A 25,089-nucleotide genomic window follows, 5' to 3' on the forward strand; every position below is an offset into this window, starting at 1 on the left:
ATCCAACACTATTGAATATCCTGCTCAATGCTGTGACCTTTTGTAGCGTCTGGATTACTGGAATGCCTGGGGATGTGTCAATTGTTTGAAAGACTGGCGGACATATTGTTCTGTTGTTACGCATTGACAGCTGCGACATTTTCTTCTTGATGTCAAATAGCAACTGTTTATTAAGGACTGTTGTGTGCGCCGTGTACGTAGAATAGATTAATCTTCCAAACATGATGAGCGAAGACAAATAAGTGCTGGCTGATCTTGGGACAATATAACGATCCTAGACTCAATGACCACCTGGAGGAACTAGGGCAGGCCCTAGAGTATAGGCTAGATAGTTCAGCATTTCATTCATGGATGCTCCTCTCAAGTTCTCCGTCGCAGAGTCGAAGCGATTCCAGACTTCGATGAATTTATGCTGCCCTTCATCACTGGTCCCGATGCGTTTCAGAGCGGCCTTCATGGCTTCATGTTTCCTCGGACTCAGAAAACTCCTGACAGACATTCCCATATACCCAACTTCGTTCGAACGTTCTTCGTCGAATGAATTGCTGCCAAGCGCACACAGTGCATGATGAGGGCAGCTTGGCCAGCGGCCAGGGCTGTTGCCACGGATGATCCGGTGCGAGGCTTGAAGTTTTCCAGCAGACCATTATAGGAGCCCACGGCATCAAAAACATTGTGACCTGGCAAGATAAAGTCCATATTCGCAAGGTCTCCGGCCATTCCCCACACCCGACCGTCCGCAGTGGCTGCTCCGATGCGGAAGATTTGCTTGACCTTGAACCTGGCTGGGTAATTATTGTCAGGGTGAGCTCCTCTGTCACTAGCAGAGCAAAGCATTATTATATTGCTGTCGTGTGCTTTCCGAAGCGCTGCATCAAGCCTTCTAGTACCTGACTTATTATCCTCTGTCTCTTGGATCGTCCATGACATCGAGATAATGTGGACTTTGCGAGCAACGGCGGCTTCAACTGCCTTTTTCTCATATGGTTAGAAATAGCAATGCATACTTATATTAGAATAAGAGTACAAACCAGAGCGGCACTTTCGGCAGTAATCTGTGTAGTGCCATCGTTTGAGGTGTAGGTATCTAGCTTGAATATTTGCAGCTTCGCTTTGGGACAAACGCGGCAGATCATAGTCGCCATGACAGTTCCATGCCCAGTGCTTGTCACATAATATGGAATCGGCATGTTCTCTCTTTGATGGAAGGAGAACTCGCTGTGAATCTTACCACGCAACGCAGGGTGGCAGTTGTTGACCCCATCGTCTATCACCGCAACCGTGATGGGATCTTTAAGATGGGACTCATTTGTATCGATATCCTCCATGCCGTGTATAAGCTCGGCAAAGGAATTCATAGCTTTGAGCCAACGATGAGATTGCAAGTTGCTCCTACGCCATCTCTCACGGCAGTTTGTTGTTGGCTTGACGTAATGGGTCGCTCAAAATTCCCACCTCTCTCATGATTGACGAAAACCTTGATATTGGGAATCCCTTCTCTTAAACGTAAAACGAACGCCTTGATGTTCGTTTTAACCTGCCTCTCAGAGTCTAAGCCCTACACGCCCCATGTATATAGTTAGAATGACCTCCTGTCTCCAGACATGAATATTTAAGGCCAACCAGATACATACATGTTTTGGATATATGTTAACGACTTGTGGGGTTTCGAGCTTTGGGAGACCCTGTGGTTCGCTCCAAGCTCTCAGAGCTATATTGTTACCGCTCCAGCGCAGATGCGCACTCATGACGTTTTTGCATGCTCTTTGTATGAGTTCTGGGCAGAGATCTACTTTGCGCCAATCTAGCATTTTAACATCAAAATCCTTTAAAGAATTCTCGATGGATTCGTCGCTATGTGGACGATCGGGATCATCATCCATGGTGATTTTTAGAATTTGTTTCACCTGCTTGCTCCGCAGCCAATTGGCGAGAAATTCCATATTACTTTGTCTTCGCTTCGGTTGCACATCTGAAATGAGATTCGCGAAACGGGAAGTCTCATGAGCAGGACTGTGTAGCAGATAAATTGAGTAAACGACACATACTGAAGACTATCATACAATTTGATGTAGTCGAAGCTTTCAAGGAAATCGCTTCTCTGGATGGGCTCGGGTCGTTTCGAGAAGTCGAAGAATAGCTGCAAATCTATGTTCAACGTGCCTTGGTCAATGCTGCTATCTTAATGTGAACAAAGTTTATACTGACCTGATAATACAATCTAGACTGAGTAGAATAACTTTTAGGCACACTAATTACGCGGGGTTTACAACGGACCCAATATAACACTCCATGCTTGTGCGCCTTGCCTTATATTACATATAACATCGGCTTCTTTGTATAACTTTCCACTTGATTGGTTACTCACCTACTCCGTATGCCTTGTCGTCCCAACTTTGCTTCCGATGTTGCTTCCGATGTTGCTTCCGATGTTATACCAAGCTGTTGGAATGTAGGCCCAATGTGTGGCTTTGTTACGCGATGTACAACAGATTGCCCAGGCCCGCATGGACTTAGCTGCAAGAATTATCAGGACTAGGTTTACAAAGGGCCTAACATCGATTGGTACAAAGGGAAATTCCTACAAATAAACCACACCGCTTTACGTGCTCTGCTGGGGGCATGTGACCTCAGGCGCTTTGTTGTACGTGGAGTAATAAAGCCGGAAATTAGGCCACGATTCAACATCGTTCAATGTAGCCAACCCTACGACTGTGGGCTTTGAGTTTCCGTTATACAAGTGCTCGCACTTGAACCTGTGATGAATTATATTAAATACCCCCCCTTACTTTCACTCGCATGTATACAAAGTTCCATCAACTACGAAGACGGCATCCGATCATTCTGGAAAAAATACCAAGGCCATTCCTAGCTTTCTATTTTCCCTTTACTTCTCTTGTGCGCGGCCCCCATTTTTGACATTGAGTCCAGTTACTTGTGATATGAGCTTTGGACATCGTGTATGTAATCTGACGAATGAATGCACTAGAGAGAAAATACTCAATATTGAAGCGATATTATAGCAATAGAAGCATGAGAATAACGCCCAAAGAACAACACCAACGAACTAAAGAAATGCCAATGAACTTGGGGTTGGCTATTTTGGGAGAGAGGGGGGCCCAAGACAGAGGGGTTGATAGGTTCGAGTAAGAGGATGGATGAATATCACCTGCACCACAGTAAGACAATTGACTAACAATTTTAGTGTTGTGGCGGTTCATGGTTTATACGGGTCTCAACGCGGAACTTGGATGCCTTCGAAACCAAATGGATTCGACGAAAATGTTACGGAATCATGGTTGATGGATAAGCTCTTTAACGCGCGGTGGGCGCGTATTTCGCAATACGGATACGCCTGCAATAATTCTTCTAGAATATACACTCTAGAAGGGATCAGAAAAGAAGCAGAGGGTTTGTTAAAGTGCTTAAACAAGCTTCAAAAAGAGGTATGAGCCCAAAGCGACACCGGGTGAAAAAAAAAAGGGAGATCAAAATCACCTTGTTGGCTGACAAAAGAGAGAGGAAAAGAAAGAACCTCGCCCAATCATCTTCCTCGCACATGATATCGGCGGAATCATCGTCAAAGAGGTAAGTCAAGATTCCTCTACGCCAAGTCAATAAAGAAAACTGAGAGCTTACGGAGACTATTGGTATGAAGGCGTTGCGTCTTGCAAGGCAAACTCATTCTAGGTTTGCCGATATAGACAATTTAACTCGAATTGTGGTATGTACTGTTAGTACCGCTTCAATGAAAAAAAAAAACTGGCATCTAATTAGTTTTTACTACGTTTCATTTTCTTTTAGGTATTCTTTGGCTGCCCTCACCGGTGTACTTCACCCCAAGCTTTGGAGAGGAGCATCGTCCGGTTGATGACGGTGACGGGACATGACAACATCCCGTTTACTTTGATAGAACGAGCTAAGACCCTCACCGATGCTATTTTATATGTGAATGATGCATTTTTGGACGCCAAAATTCTAACACAGATGAATATTGTTAATGTGTTTTCCGAGGAAGCAATGATTGAAGAGCAGGTAGGTTGTCCCATCTGTCTTTTAACATAGCACAAAATAGAAAGAGATTCCACGTAAGTATATAGAGTACGACTGACAAAAATCATCTAGATATTCAACAAATTCACAACTACGTTAGAAATACCTCTAGAGGTTCGACTAGGAATTTCTGAGCCACATACCAAGCTACCCCTGGCCCCTAACTCCCAGAGGCTCTATGACATTCTAGATGAAATTTTCGTACACGCATACCGTTGGCATCATGGTCCTAGTAAGCTGAGAGCAATTATATTTTTCTTGGAGCATATCGAGCTCACAGAAATGTTCGCAGATCACAATTTCAGCTCCATTTTTTGGGATCTGGCCGACATGTTTAAAAAGCAAGCACATCCGATCTACCCAGTATCCAGCCAACCAATTCCAGAAACTCAATTAGAATGGATTTGCAAAGATCCAACATTTGTCCAATGGGGTAAAAGCCCTGGCGTCTCTATTTTACATGTCTGCGGCAGTGACAATATAACAGACATCGCTCCTTACATTTTTCATCAACTCGATGTTAGTCGAAACAGACCATGGCGTTTTCAAGGAAGCATTTACTACTTCAAGTTCAGTCGGCATGATGTGCGTCGGGATTCCATCGGAAAAATGGCGACTGCATTCGTGAATGCTATTTGCACACGAAAATTTATGGCAGTAGATCAAATGAATGGATCTCTCGGAGAGCTGTTTCCTGGGTATTGGTCAGACGAAGATGCTTGGACAACTTTTACTCAACTTATGTTTCGACTAGGACAAGATCTGATGGGGACTTTTATTATTGATGGCCTGGATGAGTGCGATGACTCAAGAATCATGCTCATATCTGACCTACTCTATTTGGCAAAATCTTCAGAGCGGCCAGTTAAATTTGTCATCACGAGCACCTCTACCTTCAATGAAGACATAAGAAGAGCCCTGCAAGATTGCCTGACAATTGACCTCGATATTTCACAAGAAAATATCATGGAAATTAAAGAGAAAGACCTATTTGAGTTAGAGCTCCTGGATCTTCTCTTTCAATGTCGCCCATATCTCAAGGGTTCAAGAAAGGATATACAAGGTCTCTTGGAAAGCTGCGGAGTGGACTTTCAATTACGCCGTCAAGTCCTTAGTTGGCTCCAAGTTAGCAGTTCTGTGTCCTCAATATCAGGCCTAGTCAGAGAAATACACATGCTGTCACCTTTGACTTCCGAGAGGCTCTTTTATAGGATCCTCGACACTATCCCGCTCTCGAAACTATCTTGGGCCCAAAAAATAGCAGAGTGGGCTGTGAACGCTCTCCAGCCGCTTCGAAAGAAACAAATAGCCATTGTTACTTCTCTTTATAAAGAATCAGAGGAATCAATCGATTCAGTGGCCGAACTTGAGAACTTTGACATCGTGGCGGACATTCGCGAGTGCTTCGGACCCATTCTTGCATTTGAGAATGGTGAACTACACTTCGCGAGCCCATGTTATCGTCACTTACTCTCTAGACATCTCAGAAACGTGTGGAAAGTATCTGATGCGAACTCCCATTGGAGGATTGCCGAATGTTGCGTTGCATATTTCGATATCCCAGAGGTTCAGAAACATCTAAGCCAGTTACATGGACAAGAGAGAATTTCCCTTGATCCTCTCACTGGAGCGGATGAGTTTTTTTACTATGCTCTTCGATTTCTTCCGGCACATTACGACCTTGGACTCGATGTATCCATTGAACTGGAACAAAATTATAAAACTACCGAGGGCAGTGACGGGGATGAGATGGTAATGCTTAAGAGCATGGCATTGCCACCAGCTCTTGTACGTTTCTACAGAAATCACATTGACGAGGGATATTGGTCAGCTGCTAGTGCCTCTTCTTTCACGTGCCAATCCTTTCTGGCCAATTATTTGCTACTTCCGCTGGATGCAATTCACAGTCCAGGTCGATTGAGACAAATTCAAGACCGGGACTTACTCATGGGCCTACATGAATCCGTCATGATTGCAGCAAGCGTTGGAGAGCGTCATTATATTCTGAAATCTCTAGAAACCGGATTATTTGACCAACACATACTCAAGCAGACCCTTTTGTCAGCTGTAAAATTTGGGCAGAATACTATCGCATCAGACCTCATAAGATATGTTACAAACAGTGCTTTGGAAGGTTTCGAATGGCCTGATATGCTCATCTGTCGATTATCGTGGCTTGGGAAAAGGGACTTGGTCGAGCTGTGCCTTGCTGCAGGTGCATCTGCCGATACCAGATATGAAGAAGAGCAACAAGTTTGGACTCAGGGACCTCTTGACTTCGCAGTATCAAAGAACCGGATACAGACTATTGCTTTACTCCTAAAACACATCGACCTGAAGTCAGAATACGCGAGTCGTCTCTTGGAGACAGCATTGGAGTTCGGATATACTGAAACGGTGTCAATGCTTCTGGATCAAACAGAGCTGAAGCTTGAAAACCCATCATTATTCCTTGCAATTTCAAGTGGAAACTTTATAGCAATCCGAGAACTGATATCGAGTGATAAGTGGAAGAACGTGGCCCGAACTGTCCATGCATATGAACTTTCTTCTGCCGCTGGTTACGGGTATACCAAGTGCGTGGAGGCACTTCTCCATTACAGAGCATACTTCAATATTGATGCTGCTCTGCGCAAAGCAGCACAGAACGGCCACATAGGAACTTGCCGACTTCTAATCGATAATGGCGCCAGAGTTGAAACGGAGCTGAATAAAATGATTATCATGGGCGCAATAGGGTCCGGACGGGTCGAGTCACTCCAACTGATGGTGGATAGAGGTGCAATTATTGATGCTGATATCCAAAACACGGCTCTTACATTGGCTTCGAAATCTGAATGTTGGGATACAGTTCGTTATCTTGTGGAGAAGTCAGCTGATGTCCCTATGAAGCCTGGCGACAGCTTTGAGGGTACACCATTGTATTACGCGATCATTAATGGCTCCGCCGAGATTGCAAGACTGCTAATAGATGCTGGAACATCACTTACTCCAATATCAGGCGCTGAGAAAATGACCTATCTACACTTGGCGCTGGCATCTCCTGCCATGATCAAAGTTCTTCTGGAGCAGAGTGCCCATCTCGAGAGTGAGTCAATATGGGGGACGCCGCTATACCTAGCAAGCCGATCTAATTACTTGGAATCCATCCATGAAATACTCAAATTCAGCCCAAATATCGAATATGTGCTCAATAACAAGGATTCTGCGGAAAATGGCTATACACCTCTGAGAATCGCCATCTCTAGGGGCAATATACAAGCCGCAAGGCTTTTACTCGACGCTGGGGTTAATGTTAATGCACAAATACAAAGAGACAGAACAACACCACTTCATGCCGCCATGGGTATTGGCAGTGAAGATATGATTGCTCTCCTATTGGAGTACAACGTAAAAACAGAACTACCAGACAGCCAGGGACGGACTCCTCTGCTCCTTGTGAACACAAAAACATCTGTGTCCATGGTCAAGCGGATTGTGAATCGTGGAGGAGACATTGAAGTCCGTGATAAACACACTTTCACCCCTCTCTGTGTGGCCGTTCGGGAATATAACCATGCAGTGACAGAGTATCTGATCAAGAGAGGTGCCCACCTAGCAGTATCAGTTACTGGCTATGGGAGTCCCCTCCACATTGCTTGTCGTTATGCAGATCTCAAGATGGTCAAGCTTCTAGTCGAAGGCGGCGCAGATGTAAATTTTACACACCCTGATCTACTCGGTACACCACTGATGACAACATGCCTATACCTTAGAAAGGACACCGATGAAGGGAAGAAGAAGATTATGTCGTACCTACTGGATGACGGCAGAACCGATATCAATATAGTCACTGGCGCATTTGGTACGATTTTGAGCATAGCATGTATCAGATGTGAGCCTGAGATTATTCACCTTCTACTTACCAAGAAGGCGAACATCAGTGCTACAGATGATATAGGCAGACAACCTATTCACTTTGCAGCTCTAAGTACAGCAGAGCATCTGGCCTTATTAATCAAATCTGGAGCCGACATCTTTGCGAAAGACAAGATAGGCAGATCATGTATCCACTATGCTGCCAGTAGTGGCCGCGTGGACCTGGTGGAAAAGATACTTGATTACATGGAAGATGCAATAAATGAAGAGGACAATAATGGCTGGACTCCTCTTTTATGGGCTACCCGCTCTTGTGGCCAGGAGAAATCCGAAACAGATGGATGCTTTAATGTGATCAATATTCTCCTTGAACGTGGAGCTAACCTCTTCGTGAGAGGCGAAGGATATGCTAGCAGCTGGACACCTGCCGAGGTAGCAGCATATCATGGTGCAAATGATAAAGTTATAGATATTTTAACACCAAGACCACACAAACAGTACCATGCATTTGGGTGGAAAAGAGGTATTGAATGGGATGGTAACAAGTTTTGCAGCGCTTGCTTATTGGTATGTTTGCTGCCACCCACCACTTTCCATGCGAATGGCGAATAATCTCGCTAACATGGTGTCAACTACAGGAGATACGCGGAGAAGGCCATATCTGCGAAACTTGCCAAGACTTTGCTCTCTGTTTCAAATGCTTCTTTCCGTAAACGAGATACACCCGGAGCATTTTCTCTTTCAGCAGGGAAAATCCACTTTATATAGGGATAATATTAATAATTCTGAGGATGTGTGTGATGCAGACGAGGATAGCGAAGTTGATGAATGGTAATGGGCAAATGTCTCCTTGATGTGTGTAAAGATGAGTTCAAGTGGTAGCTCTAGTAAATGATAAGATAACTATACAACTTGAAAGCAACGAATGGATTCACCATAGCAGTTGTTATCGTTGCGGTTGGCCAACTTTCATTGGATAGGATGTACCTAGTATAAAATCTAATAATCATTTAGGTTGTCTTTGTTATGACTCGTATAGAAATTCTGAACCATGTCGTCCATATACCAGGCTACCACAGGCAGTTACATAGAGAGAATGAAAACTAAGATAATAAGATGCTGGAACTAATGTCAATGTAGAAAGCTTCAACTTATATAAACTGAGATACGGCGCGTTCTATATTGTCATTGTGGCGTGATTAGCAAAATGGCATCGACATCATGAAAGGATAGGGACCAACATACATTTCTGATTCCGGCCTGACGAAGCCGGCATTTTCAAGTAACTCTCTCGCAAAGCACCTGGTGTTCCCAGAGTTAATGTGAAAGAGCCGGACTCGAGCAGCTGAAAACCTCTCTCTAAGAGACTTCCACTCGTCGATGTTTATGAATGTGGAGTATTCATCTCTCAGAGACCGAGGGCCACCATACTTGCGCCACGATGTTTCTCGCTTGCGAACATCCCTTTCGTTGGATGTTATTTGCACCAACCTGAGATACGGGAATTCTCCAGAAGCTGCTGAAGAGGCCAGTGCATGGAGTGCCGGAACCATCTGAGGAGGAGCTCCGGGAAGAATGAGACGGCGCAGAGATCTGGGAAGCCGCTTTGTGAGATGATCCACTGGGGCATTTGGGGGGGGATTGTCGTCAATATTGTAGTGGAAAAGACATGTAGAGTCGAGGATGAGAGTCTCCAAAACCCTGAAATCCTTTAAACTGCCCAAGAGACTGTCCGTTCCCTCCCTCCTCCACGCAGGCCAGGCCGCATAAATGCGCTCGTTTTCACGAGTGAGATCGATATTGTGGTCGGCCCCACCTCGAGCGCCATTCCATCGGTTGATTGAAAGGATCCGGAGGGTGCGTTTAAGATGGGAAAATGCAGGAACGATATGCTCTGGCAAGAACTCAGAAGGGGGGGTCTGTTGCAACGCTGCGCGGCCCCAGCCATCGGGGAAAGCTGGAGAGTTTCCTCCAGAGCAAAAGCAGAAGCTCTCTAAGACCTTACACGCCCTAGTAAGACTGAATAAGCCTCCTTCCGTTAAAAGACCAAAATCTATGACAATTTCTTTCAGATTATCAAGCTTAATGCGAGCAGGAAGCGGATGATATAGGCTTGCATTTCGTAGCCATAATTTCTGAAGACTTGGAACGAGCCACCCAAGCAATTGAAGCGCTATTTCCAGGGCGAAGAAGTCTGTCGCGTAAGGAAATGGTTGTGCTCCAGGCACCCACAAATGTTGCAGAGATTTAAGTGCCCGTGGATTAGAGGGGGATGGCATGCTTCTGGTAAATGCCTGCTCTGTCACCTGGACCAATTCTTCGAAGTGGAAAATGTTGGGTGGCACCATTCTCCAACGTTTCACATTGGGTGCTAGAAAAGCCAACAGAGTGAGCAGTCGTTTGAAGTGGTCGCAAGGTCGGTGTTTCGGGCTGCATTTTTCAGCACAGTCTTCGGGACTCCAGGAAGAAAGAGGGGCGAGGGAGAACCGGGAGGCCACATCGTTGAACATGGGTCCCATAGAATCTGGTTCGACAGAGAAGGCCTTTGGTAGACACTGGATATCAATCTCTTTGATAAGAAGTCCCAGGTCTGGCTTACGGCACAGCAGGCTGACGAAGCGAGGTAGCCAGGTATTGTCAGATTCTCCGATGCTGATTTGCGAATAGAGATATGGATGGGCGATTTGACGATATCTCTTGGAGGCAAGCGACAGACTCGCCAATGTTCTTGAGCATGGCGTAAATTCCCACAACCACTTGTCATCTCGTGGTTGGCTAACTGTCTCGGAGAATGTCTTCTTATGCGCAAGGATCCAAGAGCATATTAATTCGACCAATTCCGTTGGTAGACGGTCCAAATGAGGTACCTCTGATGGCACTTCTGCTGGATGAAGCACCTGGTTCAGTTCTACCAGGGGCGTGTCCATCGTAAGAAGACTTGACGCTGTTGAGATATTGATGTTGTTGGGTTTAGCTTGGGCTCGGAATTTCGTATTCTGGTAACGGACCTGTCCTTTGAGAGACTTTAGATACTAATCCCACCTCGACACAAGTGCATGTGCGTACATACCTTTGCAGTTAGAAATGCCGATCGGATTCACGCCACAGAGTCTTAGCAGCACAGTATCGAAGTGTGGGGTTGAAATGGCTAGATCCAAGAATAAGCTTGAAACATCGCGAGATTCGCCCCCGCAGTTAAAATAGTAGCATGGATTCGGAACTGCCCGAGAAAGACGCTGGCATGCAGGTAGTTCCGAATATCTCCGATTGGTGTGTATGATATCCACGAATCACGAACAATAGGCCAGCCAGCCTTGAGTGTGCGAAAATGAGCTGATCGTCTGTGACACAGCTGCCATCGTCGTTTTGGACGGACAGGAGACCTTGTTACGACTAGCATTGGCAGAATGCGGGCAAGGATCGCTTCGATATTCTTAAAAACTCAAGCCATAATTCAATTCATATTCTCTCTGTTGGAATCTATCTTGTAGCTTCTACACATTTCTGCACTCTGAAAAACACTAGGAAAGCCCGACATACTTCACCCCCCACCAACCTTCGTCTGCATCAAAGGCACTCTCCCACTCCCGATAGAAGTATACTCCCGTATTTATTTTCTCCTCCCGGCCTTTTTTCACCAACTTTGTCCTCACTTCATCTGGCTCCAAGGTACTCTTGTTGCCAATAGTGAAATTGTATTGTACCCCTTCGTATCCAACCTCCGAGCCAAAACGAACCAACACGTTCTGGCCCGCCTCCAAGACCTTTGCCGTCGAAGAGGTGTTCGATGGTACCAAGTGGACAAGGCGATCGGTGGTAGACAGATAAGATCGCGTGTTACCTGTATCGACGAGGATGTTTGATGTCTCACAGCTACCGCCGTCGATACTCACACATCCAGAGACATTTCTCCAATCGAACGGGTGCTTTGAGAAGCCCTTATGCTTCTTTAGCTTCGTCCAGGTATAATCTTGTGTATTTTCTTCTGTCAAACCCACTACCACGCCATTCTTTCGCAGGCTGTATCCCACTCTATAGTTCCCTGAAGTAGAAACATCCACGCCGTTGATGGTTTTAATATTCAACAGCGCATTCTTGTCCGGTGTTCCTTGCAACTGACCGTCCGACTCACGACCGAAGCCAATACCCCACCATTGGATACCACGTGGCTGTAAATTATGCTTGGTAGTCTTCTCTGGAGGGCAATCTGACTTCCATCTATTGTTGTATTCTGAACACAGGAGTGTTTCATTCACAACCAGCACAGGAATCTCTGCCGTGACATTGGCGGATTCGCCAGTTGGATTGGCAAAGTCGAGCCTGAACGGGATCCACGCGCCTCGGTATAGTTTTGTTGATGACGAGAGATACTGATATCCAGGCTCAAATTTTGCCAACGTAGCGTTTGTGATGTTCAGGTCCAGGGCGTCCAGCATCAGGCCAGTCGAGCCAGTATCAAGAATCGGCATTAGCGGCACTGTGCTCGATACATTTGAGAATTCCCATCCCTGAGGCGCATGGAGGTAAATTGTTAGGCTTGGCGCATAGTTGGGCCACGTATAAGGAGGTGGAAAATAGACGATGGGAAGGGTTGCGGTGAGGTTGTATTTGGAGAGGTCTGGGCCGCTATTGTTGTCGCTATTTTTGTCGCCACCTTTGGAGCGCATAGAGTTGTGGAGCGGACTTGGAGCAGCGGCGCCCAAGGCGAAGAATCGCAGTGTTGTGAGGAAGAAGGAGGGCTTCATGGCGTAGAAGTGCTGATTAGCAAATGCCCGATGATGATAGATCACAGCTTTTGATATGGGAAGAGTCAGTTAAACACTAGAACTGATCTCGTTAATATATAATCGAACAGGCTGATATATGATCGAAACAAACTAGGATGCATATTTCGGCTGACATGCCGACGAAGTTCAATATATAGGAGAAACCGGATTGCTCCGTCTGAATAAAGTTTACACCGCTAACCAGCTACTGGGTATGCGATGGATATCGTTTCAGCTATGGATAAGCTGATACTTTCCAATAGAGGCTTAATTAATACGTCTGGAACTATTATGGAGGTTAAATTTAATATCAAGATGAGAGGTTCAATGCTGTAACAGCTGGTTCAATAAAAGGCTATGCCCCAGCCTTTGGTTCAAAATCCAGAATCAATCCATAGCTTAATCCAATCGGCAACAGCCGATCAAACTAAACCTCGGAGATTCAGGCCATACTACTGGAAGAAGCACAGAAAGCATAACCGCTTATCAAGGTTCAAGACCAAACTCAAAATGCGCAAAAAGGTCCGAACAACAAAGTTCAAACGCAACGCAAAACTGCACTTCGAATTATACTGGAACTATTATACTTATAATATTACTCATACTTTTCGCCTCGCTCGTGAAGATGTCTCAAAGCTAGCGCCCCAAAGTACCACTTCTCCAGCTCACAAGCAGCGCATCCGAATGAGTAGAAACTTAGCTTTTACTCTAAAACTATCGAGAAAAGTGGCGAAGTGAATTATTACCCTTTTATAATTTGCCAGAAAAATATGTAGAAGATACGGAGGCTCCCTATAGTGGAAGCTTGTGGCATGATACTTTGGGGGGGAAAGCATATATCTTTCCATTGCGGTGGTTTGGGGCATAAAGATGAATGTAACATATATTAGTACTAAGCTTCTATTGCTATAGCTTTAGAACAATTATGTTATATTCCGTGGAGTCTATTCCCCAGGTGACTGCCTATCCGGTGGCGTTATCTTGAGGGTCTGGAAGTGTGTATTGCTCTCGATTATTTTACCGTAACTTGGTAGGCACCTATATGTTTTGTCATTTAGCTCTCAAGTGATTCAATCATCAGACTACCTAAATGAAGCTTTGGCATGTAGCCCTGGGCAACTGGGTGGAATTGTGAATCTACATAGGTACCTAATTATTGCAGCCAAATACGTACCCAAATAGTCATCCCGGGGAAGTTTTCTAGGTAGACATGTGATGTATAGGTACCTAGATACCTATATATACCTAGATAGGTGTCCAGGTAGGTATCCATTTAGGTCTTTCTGTTCACGCATTTTGTATCGAGATGCTGCTTGCCTGTTCACAAATTCTCGATCACCCTGCGTACCCATACATGACTCGTGCCTACCTACGTTACCGATAAACTTGCAGATACGAATCTCAAATAACTTTAAAGTATTCTTCAAAACACTTGGCGACAGTGAGACGCAAAGCTCTCCTCTGAAAATAACAAAGCAAATCGCTGCGCCGAAACAACAGTTACGGATCATCGTTTCATTTTCTCGAAATTGTAGGTGCATCAAGACTGTCGATCTGTATCCAGCACTTACTCACCAGATTCTCGAAGATTACTCTCACAATATCTCATCTTCCTTGCTTCTTACCATAAATATTATGGAGAAAAGCGCACACTGGTTTGGCATGCCGCGCGAGATCCGATTGATGATCCTGGAAAAGATTGCACACGATAAACATCCTGGTTGGGGGTCTCTTGCGTCTACCTGCAGAGAATGGCAGTATGTGATAGAGGTGGAGAACTTTCGTTGCCTGAAATTGCAGTAGCAATGCCTCTATCAGCTGGGAGAAATGGTCACCACGCAGAGACAATATCACGTTCGTCATATTTGGGTTAACATCGAGCTCCCAAAATACGGCTGCACAGATTGCGAATCGCGGGAATCGCGACCAACCCGAGAGCGTAACGACATAATTATGGAAACGGCTATTTCCCAACTCTTCTCTGTCATATGTTTCTGGCCGTGGCAACCAGAAAAGGGATTAAAGCTGGAGCTTAATGCATACTCCGAGAGCGATTCACAACATTACTTCAAGCATTACCATATCGGAGCTCAGCATGAAGAAAGTCCTGGAGATGTAATATCGAATCGCCGGCCTGCTGGGCAGCTACCCGAAGCCGCTTCTAGAGTCCATGATGCGCGACATGGCTGGATTAATGGCCAACGATTCAGCCCCCCTCACCCAGAATCTATATGGCGACTCTTCAGCGCAATGTTTTTGCGCAATATTCAAGGAAATCCTCGGGTCGCCGCAGTCACAAGCTTGGTAATACGCCGCCAATTCCGCCGTTGTTTTTCTCCTTTCACGCTACAGGCATTGTTGGATAAGCTGCCTTGTTTGGTCGAAATTTCTTATGAATCATAGCAAACATGGAATGAAGACTGGAAGACGATATTTTATCCAAGTATGCTACCACTCTTACACCCTTTCCATGTCAGTGGCTCGGCGACTGGCACTCTGCAGTCCCATCTTTTCTGCATCGCTTGAACACTGACAATTTACACAGCCTGGGAATCGATCTTCAGTAGATGGCTCCCAGAATCGCTCAAGAGGATAGTGGTTTTTGAAGATTCCAACGACGATATTTCCAGCGCAAGGAATTATTATCACTATCCTCCGAACAATGTTGAACTCAATGCCAAGATCAGCAAGATCTTTGTTGAGAGAAGCCTTCATCTTGACCAGCTTGCCGTCTCATACATGATCGATGCCAAAGATTTCTTCCGAAGCTGTCAGAAAACCTGGACATGGCTCCACCTACAGTCTCTAGCTCTAACATCAACGCTCTTGTGCTCTAAATCCCCTCGGCAGGGAGCTGCTGATTTGTTACATGATGCGGCTGGAGTTGCGATGAATATGCCGAGTCTGCACACAATGGTTCTATGGTACGGCAAGAAAAAAGACGCCTGCGCATTTATATACCAGAATCGAGCCGGAACAGCCTCTGTGACATGGCGAAGTACATGGTACATGGATTTGGATCGTTATCCCAAAATCGCTGCAGCATGGAACAGGGTCAGCTTCAAGACTACTTCCAGAGACATTTTCATACGCCAAGAACTGATACAGAATGGTATTTATTCCCATGGAGACGCCATTCATTATCTAAGACTACCGTGCACAGTTGTTGATTCTGTATCGCTGTGGCAAATACGAAGAGAGGTAGCTCAAAGTACCTACTTTGGACGTTGAGAGAAGGGGGGAGGCACTGTTTTTAGTATTCAGACAAAGACTTTCATTATAATATTACACCTAAATTCCAGTTCTTGATTTGACTTCCAAACCGGTGGCATCTCACATGCGAATTTGTAGAGTATTGTACGGGAGTCAACTATATTATGAATGAATCGGAGTGGCAGATGTGTACATTCCTCATTTATATTGATCTATGCTGGCCTCGCACACATACACACACATATATATATATATGTTCTCTCTCAGAAAGAAAGAAACAAACAAGAAAATGCCTGCTCATACCGGCTTGTCTAGCCGAATAGCTGTCCTATTAATGCCTTTGCCACGGCAGCAGCTATTCCAGATGCATAGAGTTGCCATAGTTTGTGTTTAAGGCTGTCGGCATAGCCGCTCACACTCTTGATAACAATTATGTGGTCTTGGTTGTTCCCCTCGCCACATCCCAAAGCGCTACAGGGTGAATTGAGAGCAATTTCACAAACTGGGTTGGTCTTAGTATCACATTGGTGACAGATGCATTCCGAGGAGAAGTAATGTTTGTACCGATAATTTGGTGCAATGAGCTGATAATGCGTATATCCAGGATAAGGAGAAATATCCTCATGTCCAGTTTCAGCAGCTCTGGTTGCAACTGTTGGAGGAATGTAGCAGCATTCATTAGAAGCATTCTTTCCAATCCCGATGTCTCTAAAACAGCTAATACCTTGCAACTATCTTGATTTCTCCCTTTGATATTTTAATTAGATACATTCTTGCGTACAAATTAGTAGTCTAGATATTGCTTATCAAAGTCATCTTCGACAAAGTTGTTGCTAATAATCACGTCTCCTAGAAGAATTTCCTCCCCGTTATTGGTGCGAGGCACACCAGACCAATGGCTGATGAAGCTGACCTACAGTACCTGTTTGGCCTTCTAATTGAGAACATTGAACACAGCAAGAACTGATCAGCCTACCTCAATGATTTGTACCCCTATTTACCCCGCTCCAAGTGTGTCAATTTACACACTTGGAGAGGGGTAAATGTGGAGAAATAACGTTGTATTGTAAGACCTAAGCCTGAATGAGACACTCAGTCTTACCGCTCATTCTCAATAACAAGTAACCATCGTGGGCTTTTTGGGTGCCAGGTGACATGGGCTTTCTTAGAGGCCTATGCTATGGCGATACATCTACGATAAAAAGTCCATGGGAATAGGTAGGCGGGTTCTCTTGATATACTCGAGTCTAATTGAATGTCCCCTGGGGATACTTTTTCCATTCTTTCGTTCTTTCTTTCTACCTTTCATTCCTTCTTCATCCGTTCTTTCATTCCTTCATTTTCCAAGTCTTGTTATACCCTTCAAAGCGGACTCATGATGTTCTTGTAACAGTCTTCTTTTGCCTCATTATATACAAGGGCGCCCACAAACCATCTGCACAATAACATGGCATGGAAATGTACTTGTACATGTTTCATAGTTTCGGCGCAGAGAGCACGATGATAAAAGGTATATGGCAGGTATGTTGGACCTAGCATCTGTAGGAGCACATACATGACGGCCTAATGACAATGTATGGTAATAGACAGCGGCGGTGTATTCAGGAGCAGATTATTACCCAGCTATGAGAAGCACCCCTTCGCATGTCGCAACCATGCAGATCATGATATATCGCGATTGCTTGGAATGACTGGTACAGAGCCAACCATCTTTACCACTCTCTAATATCTGGGCGGGCGATAGGGCCAATCTGCATCCGCTTCATACAAATATGCAGCTACGTCGCTCCTTAACTACGCCGGTGATCAGTAAGTAAAAAAATTAATACGACTATATGATTAGAAAGCGGACTGAGAATGTCTTTTATTCAAAAAAAAAGCAAATCAAGTATTTTTGAACTCACCTACCAGATTTGCTGTAGAGCAGGCCCTTGATATAGGATCGTTGAGCAGCTATTCAGCGCCTTCATCTCTCTTCGCTGCTCTCCACCATTCCTATTTTTGGCCGCTTTGAGCCTTTTGAGCTATTTTATATTTGCCTCTCTGATTAGTGCTGTCTTTTCATTAGGAAAGTATCTTGGTTTTCCTTTATCTTTCAACCCTCTACTTCGAATCCAAGATGGACCCAGAGACGCGAGATTATGGATGGATAAGGGGCTGGATGGACGAAGCTGGAAATACAGCCTGAACAAATGAAACTAAATGTACACGCACATATACTTGAAACACGTAAGTGCTGTACTTTCTACGAAGTAAAAGTGTTGATGCTTAAACTATAAGGGCCTTGGCGAATAGATGTAGTGCATGGAACTACCTACTTCAGTAATGACAAGGCCATTCATGACAGCACATGATATGTATAATTCTTTATACTTTGGACAGATGAAACATTGCCCATTTGTTTGCCAATGCATTTTATTGCTATCTAAACTCTCGGTAATGACTGTTTGCGAGCCCAATCACAAAAAATCCAGACGAACCTCCACCCTTCTCCATCTCATACGCGAACTTCTCACAATATACCGTTCCTTTCCCTACTCAGCGACGGACTCTCTCCCTCCTAGCCATACAGATCAATCAACCTTTCTCCACCAATGAGTTCCTAGATGCCACTTATTAACTTGCGGACTCATTTGGAATGTTGGGAGGCTTTGGTCTCGAAAATAAAGTTTCTTACCAAGGATGTACCAGCTAAGATAGATATGATACCTTCCAAAAGTTTTGGAAGGCCACAGCATTCCCAGAACAATTTTCGAGCGCCTTGGTTAACGCAACTGGGCGGTGGGAATCTCTCCTTGTCCCTCCAAGATTGCAAGTGACTTTAGAAGTAACTCTAGGACGAGGGGCAGATAAGGAGCTACACTGTGGCATATTTGTGGAAGCTCAAAGTAATATTTGGTTAGAACGTATATGCATATCGAGGTTTGTAAAGCGATGATAAAGACTTTGAGAGTAGATTCCGAAGACATGATGTGAGCAATAGAGATGTTTCAGTCTGGCGGTAAGAAGCTGTTGTCGTTGAGAAATACGTAAGGAAGACGATTTCTTCTTGATATATATACGTAGGAAATGAGCACAGAGAGGCTGCTTCCATAGCTTGGGGCCATTGTGGAGCCAAGAGCAGGCGTAAGCAGAGAGCAGACATCGGATTTTTTTTCTTTGTTCTTTCGGTAGCTCATTTCTTTGATGTTGAGATATCAATAAGTTAAGACGTGTCGACCGCTACTGAAGGCCTAGTTTACACAATCTGTGGCAGTCAGTGGCGCAATTAAATCATGCTGGCAATTGAGTAGGCATATTTCTTTGTTCTTTTCATCGGCGGATGCCTAAGCTTTATCACGTCTGCAATCACTATGGGCAGTGGAATCTAGTATCCGTAGGACAATCTGCTGTGTAACTACATGGAAATGAGGCATGCAGCTAATACGTACCAATGTATATACATGTATCCAGTAGGTGTACTCCGTAGACCTGCTCGTTATATGCTCCCATAGAACGCGTACTAACGTAATAATAACTGCTGTGGCTATAAAAGTCTACTTTTCTCGCTTGAGGAATTGAGTACCTTTGCCTTTTGTAAAATATGTGTCCTATCGATTTGAGCTCAAAGAACGCTGTTTCCAAAAACACTTTGAGAGAGATATGAATCAGGTCAAAGAGCCTCCAAAGATTGTACTTTGCAATTACTGTGCCGCTGGACGTCGACCGTAGCTAGCAGGTGGCGAAATCCACCTGGGTTACACTGGATTCCAAGGCTCCGCCACTCCTGAGCTCGCAAGAGCTGGCCGACAGGAGGATTGGCTTCTGCTAATATCGCCAAGGAAAATGAACAAAGCAATGAGAACCGGAGCGGAGCTCTTGTGTAATCAGATTCACTCCAGTTCCTAGCTAGTGAGTTCTGGGTGGGAACTGGACTGAGCAGGCGTCACGAGAAAGTCGCCTACAATGAGTAGGTTGTAAATAGAGATTAAAAGAAGCTTTTTGCAGCTGAAATATCAAATGTTATCCCTAGAGCTGAAGCCTGCACGGCATTTCATCATCGTAAAATTCCTCAACATCGTATAGTATTTTTGTCATAGACGGAAGACCAGCTACAGCTATCGATATCCTATTTTAGGACGTGAGCAATCTAATCAAAGAGAATTTCAAGCTTTATTGTATCGCTAGGCATCAAAAGCAGTCGCGTTTTATGTTACACTATTCGGATTGATGAGGAAGCAATGAGCCCATTCACCCACTCGGGGCGCGAATCCAGCAGTCTTGCTTACGTTTCTTTTGCTTCTGATCGTTGATTGAGCCCGGTTTGTCTAATTCACTGAGGTGATACTGCATTTCGACTATGGTGAAGTCTTTGTTGGTAAGTTCATCATGTGGTTGAAGCCATAGGTATGTGGTGGAGTAGACGAGAAACTCGGCTCGGATAGCTACTTATGCATCTCGTATTCGACAAGCATACGCGTCACGATTTGCACCTGACCTCTCTCTTCTTTGTCACCCTGTCGCTCTTTAGAATATGCCGGCACAAACGGCAGCATCAGCGGCGTTCTACGTGTCTACAAATGATTTGCTACTTCTTTCATTTACTAGATAAGGGACTCGTTATTACATGGCCGCCGTTCACGTGAAGAGTACTACGGCCAGTGCAATGCAATAGAGCATCTTGTTCCAATCCCTTGATATACATAGACTACATGTAGCTTGAACATGCAATGTAGGAAATCTGCCTCTGTTCAGCGCTATCAAGGTATACTGAATCTTCGATGAAGGCCCGTGGAACATTTTTCCTTGATCTTGCTGTACAAAGCTGAACAATACTTTATTATAAGAGAATAAGATAAATGCTCTTAGAAGTTGAGAAATATTTTTTTGAAAATGTGGTGGCCTCTCTTGGCACTTATCATATACAATTTGGGGATGCAAGCAATCTTAATAGATCCAGGCGATTCATTGTAGGATCGAGATGACAAGACACAACGGGCGACCTACTATACTATACATATTGTATTATGGCTAATAAGAAACTAGCTATGGTACCCAGCCCATTCTTGCCACCACAACCGGTGCTAACTTATTCGGCGAAGGATATGTATACAATGTAATCACGACTCCGGCATTGCTAGTAGGTATCCACGGGCACCTAGTTTTACCATCTGAGACTGAAAATCTGGTCATAGGCCAACTGATTTGTTCCTGAAACAGCAGAAGTTGGAAAGGGTCGCGGAAGAGGATAGAACTGGCTCACTAAAGCCAAAACTTGCGTCATATCTCTAATTATACAGAGGCCTAGATTTCTCTTCATACCTAAGTACCTTAGATACAGGTAGGTACCAGCACATGTACGTATGGTCCACCAAGTGCATTTGGAAAACTGCTGGTCAGCTGTAAGTAACCCTAACACTGCGAGACGAACTTCTCCTCCAATCACCTTCGGTTAAGTTAACAGTAGTAATTGAAGAACTAGGGAATTTAATTGCCCTAATTCCACAAGCACCATTGCCTCCCCTTAAAAAAATACCGGGTTACCGGTGCAGCCAGAAAAAAAACGTGCCTGCATGAACAAACACGTGCGCTGTGTCGAGAGAGGATTGAAATCGTGGTCCAGTCGCAGACGCTTTCGGCGATTTCTCACACACTAGACTAGGGACAATGCTTGAGCAGTGTGGGGGTTTAATAGCCGAAGAGACCCCGGAGATGTATATGGCTAGCAGAAATCCTTAATAACCGTCTCATATGCCTCATAGCTGGTTACCACCATCAACACCACAAAAGGCCCTTGGTGATGCCTATGCCTATGAGGCATTTCTTCCCCCACTAACCAGGTTGGCCGAGAAATCCACAGATAATAAACTCCAGGATTTGTATCGTGGCGTCCTAATTATTTTAGCTCTAGGGCTGATGTGCTGCCTGTGATGTCGCTGTTACATCCGTCTTGGATCACTCATGCCTTATAATTGAGCTGCGAGCATCCAAGGGTGCATGTCAGGAGTACATAGCAGTAGGACTGACCCATGTATACTCAACATGCCTGCGCCTCTAGATATGGATATGCGGCACTGGATTGGTTCTTCGCTCCCTGCTATCAGCGTCTCGTGATATTAACTCTGAAGGGATAGCACGCGCGGGTAGTTATCAGCGAGCACTATTGTGAAAATTTGTCCATAGAAATTAGCAAATTATATTTGCCGTCATTATTGTGAGCTCGTGATGTCAGATTTTGGTTACCGTCAGGGATAAAGAGCTGACCTTCCCCCCCTTTGCTGTGACGCGATTTGATGTAGTTTTTTGCAACTCTAACTGGGCAATCATTTATCGAGTCTCTCTGCATCGAGTCCCTTTCGCGTTTCGAAATCAGCTCGATCATAATGCACGATTTAGATATTGAGCAGATCGCGCCAGTCGCGAGGGCCAATGCCGCTCCTCGCGGTGACGCCAAACTATCGGCCTCAGAGACAGAGCCTTCTGAGAAGATGTCGGACTTGGATGTGGACGAGGAAGAAAAAGCAAGAAGAATCGCTGAAGAAGATCTGCAAGGTCATCGTAAGCAAGTATGGAATAACCTGTTTCCCCCCAATCACCCAAACTCTCCTGGCGGTGGCTTTGATGAGCCATCGCCGTCAATTCCTCTCTGATCTTGCGGTAGACTTACAGCGGGTTCCTTCTCGTCTGGCTCAGCTTTCAAGCTACCGGAGTCATATACGGTGATATTGGAACCTCTCCTCTCTACGTCTTCTCGTCGACCTTTTCCAGTCAGCCCTCATGGGATGATCTCGTCGGTGCCTTGTCCATCATCATCTGGTCCCTGACCTTGATTGTCACGGTCAAGTATTGCTTCATCGTCTTACACGCCGACGACGATGGCCAAGGAGGCACCTTCGCCCTATACAGTCTCCTAGCAAGGTACACCAACATCGCGCGAAACCGGGACCCTAGAGGGACAGGCATGATACGCATGGAGAGATATCGTACCAACGATCTCAAACCTGGCGGCAAGAGTCTTCGTAACTTCCTCGAGAATTCCAAGTTCTCTCAGATTATCCTACAGCTTGTTGGTGTGCTGGGAGTATCCATGGTTATGGCTGACGGTGTCCTAACACCCGCACAATCTGTCCTTGGTGCCATTCAGGGTCTCGAAGTCGTCAAGCCTGACTTGTCCGTGTCAGCAATTGTTGGCATCTCGTGCGCCATCCTGGTCTTCCTCTTCCTTATCCAGCCATTTGGAACTACTAAGCTTGGAACAAGCTTTGCGCCCATTGTAACCATTTGGCTCCTCTTGAACATGATTTCTGGGATTTACAATCTTGTCAAGCATGATCACACAGTACTTAAAGCTTTCAGCCCCTCTTACGCCTTTACTTATCTTGTCCGCAACGGACAAGACGGATGGACGTCTTTGGGTGGCTTGCTCCTTGCCTTCACCGGTGTGGAAGCACTCTTTGCCGACTTGGGCGCTTTCAGCAAGCGTGCCGTTCAAATCTCATGGCTGGGTCTGACCTACCCGTGCTTGCTCCTATCTTACATTGGCCAGGCAGCGTTCATCTCCACTGACGAGACACAAAAAGCTTATACAAACCCTTTTTTCAACACCTTACCGCCTAAAACACTCTACTTTGGTTTGGTTATGGCCATCCTTGCGGCGATTGTCGCCTCCCAGGCCATGATCACATCATCTTTTCAACTACTGACGCAGATTATGCGGCTTTCATATTTTCCTCACATCAAAGTCGTTCATACAAGCAGAAAGTTCTCTGAGCAGGTGTACATACCATTGGCAAATTGGCTTCTAATGATTGGTACTGTCATTGTCACCGCTGTATACAGCAATGTACGTCCCATGTTGAATCTATTTGATAGCTTGAGACTAACAGACTATACAGACCACGTCTCTCGGTAACGCTTATGGTGTCTGTGTTATTGCTGTCACATTTAGTACGTTTTTGCTCACTTCTAAAAATGACCATCAAACTAACACTTCTTGCAGTCACAACATGTATGGTTGCCCTCGTTGCCATCCTTGTCTGGAGGCTGCCTTTGTATATTGTCATTCCCTTCTGGTTGATCTTTGCCGCGCTCGACGGCGCATACCTCTCATCCGTCTTGCAAAAGGTCCCACAGGGTGCATGGTTCACCATTGTGCTGGCTGCCATTCTTTGCTCCGTCTTCACTGTTTGGCGATTTGGAAAGGAGGCTCAGTGGAAGGCCGAGTCACTTGACCAGCTCACGCTAGCAGCACTTGTCAAGTCAGATCAGGCCAGTCCAAACTCATCATCAAAATCTCTTGTCTTGAATGAGATGTTTGGTGGCGTGCCCATCTCGACTGTGCCTGGTCTGGGTATCTTCTTCGATAAGGCTGGAGATTCAAAGCACCTACCTGCATGTTTTGTCCACTTTGTCATCAAGTTCGCCGCTCGGCCATCGGTTATCATCTTCTTCCACATGCGGCCTCTTACTGTACCCTCTGTTCCCCTCGAAGAGCGGTACGTTATCACACACACCAGCGGCCTTACCAACAGTTACAATGTCACTCTTCGCCACGGTTATATGGATGACGTGCTGCACCCAGGTCTAGCGCGCGAATTGGTAGGACAAATTGAGCTGACCATCTCCCGCGGCCGTCGCCCTGATGCAACAGAGCTTGAGACGCTGCGGGCCGCATACGGATCTCAGATGGTGTACATCCTCGGAAAGGAGGCAATAAAAGTGAAGAAAAGTACTTCCATGGCTGGCCGTGTTACCGGATTCTTCAGGAGCTTTGTGTTGTGGATATTCTTGTGGATACGGGAGAACTCACGCACCAAGTTGGCGGACCTCAACATTGATGCTGATAAGCTCATTGAGGTTGGATTTTTGAAGGAGATTTAAGTCTTTGAGCTTTTTTTTTTCTCCCGAATTCTTAGTACACAACTATTTACGTAGTCAAACAATTTGAGAGTTGGAGATACCTACATGTAGTATTCAAAAATCGTGCTTCATTGTGTTCGTTCAGTGAATATCTTGTACTCTGCCGGTCACTTTTATGCACGGGTACGGACTATGGCATTGACGGGTTTTGCTAAAGCCGCATATCGTTTTGATACCCATTTACTAGAAACAACTCGCAGCTCTGCAGTTATCACTCTTTATTATTCACAAAGTAGAAGACCGTTGTTGATGATTGCCGATGCGAGTCATAAAGAAAACCAATTCCGGATCGCAAATGAAA

At 45.2% G+C, this 25,089-nt stretch overlaps 5 protein-coding genes across 5 annotated transcripts; 3 read left to right on the forward strand and 2 right to left on the reverse strand.

The window, feature by feature from the left end:
* Positions 1-322: 322 nt before the first annotated feature.
* On the reverse strand, positions 323-1,922 carry TRIVIDRAFT_125374 (uncharacterized protein; the record flags this gene model as incomplete). Its single annotated transcript, XM_014104306.1, has 4 exons — positions 323-485; positions 515-972; positions 1,032-1,403; positions 1,659-1,922. Coding segments are annotated over 4 exons (1,257 nt in total), but the record flags the coding sequence as incomplete, so codon positions are not given.
* Positions 1,923-3,870: 1,948 nt separating this feature from the next.
* On the forward strand, positions 3,871-8,624 carry TRIVIDRAFT_219343 (uncharacterized protein; the record flags this gene model as incomplete). The annotated part of the gene is made up of 5 exons (XM_014104307.1): positions 3,871-4,035; positions 4,126-4,285; positions 4,346-8,343; positions 8,410-8,478; positions 8,550-8,624. The coding sequence occupies 5 exons, from the start codon at positions 3,871-3,873 to the stop codon at positions 8,622-8,624; spliced, it is 4,467 nt and encodes a 1,488-aa protein (XP_013959782.1).
* A 390-nt stretch (positions 8,625-9,014) lies between these two features.
* TRIVIDRAFT_62250 (uncharacterized protein) lies at positions 9,015-12,656 on the reverse strand (the record flags this gene model as incomplete). The annotated part of the gene is made up of 4 exons (XM_014104308.1): positions 9,015-9,036; positions 9,157-10,924; positions 10,982-11,076; positions 11,452-12,656. 4 exons carry the CDS (start codon positions 12,654-12,656, stop codon positions 9,015-9,017), a joined length of 3,090 nt encoding a protein of 1,029 aa, XP_013959783.1.
* A 1,656-nt stretch (positions 12,657-14,312) lies between these two features.
* On the forward strand, positions 14,313-15,908 carry TRIVIDRAFT_54988 (uncharacterized protein; the record flags this gene model as incomplete). Its single annotated transcript, XM_014104309.1, has 4 exons — positions 14,313-14,447; positions 14,481-14,792; positions 14,823-15,006; positions 15,223-15,908. 4 exons carry the CDS (start codon positions 14,313-14,315, stop codon positions 15,906-15,908), a joined length of 1,317 nt encoding a protein of 438 aa, XP_013959784.1.
* Positions 15,909-22,357: 6,449 nt separating this feature from the next.
* TRIVIDRAFT_145062 (uncharacterized protein) lies at positions 22,358-24,749 on the forward strand (the record flags this gene model as incomplete). Its single annotated transcript, XM_014104310.1, has 4 exons — positions 22,358-22,435; positions 22,531-23,712; positions 23,765-23,816; positions 23,869-24,749. The coding sequence occupies 4 exons, from the start codon at positions 22,358-22,360 to the stop codon at positions 24,747-24,749; spliced, it is 2,193 nt and encodes a 730-aa protein (XP_013959785.1).
* Positions 24,750-25,089: the final 340 nt, after the last annotated feature.

This window comes from Trichoderma virens, assembly GCF_000170995.1.
Source record: "Trichoderma virens Gv29-8 chromosome Unknown TRIVIscaffold_3, whole genome shotgun sequence".
NCBI lineage: Eukaryota > Fungi > Ascomycota > Sordariomycetes > Hypocreales > Hypocreaceae > Trichoderma > Trichoderma virens.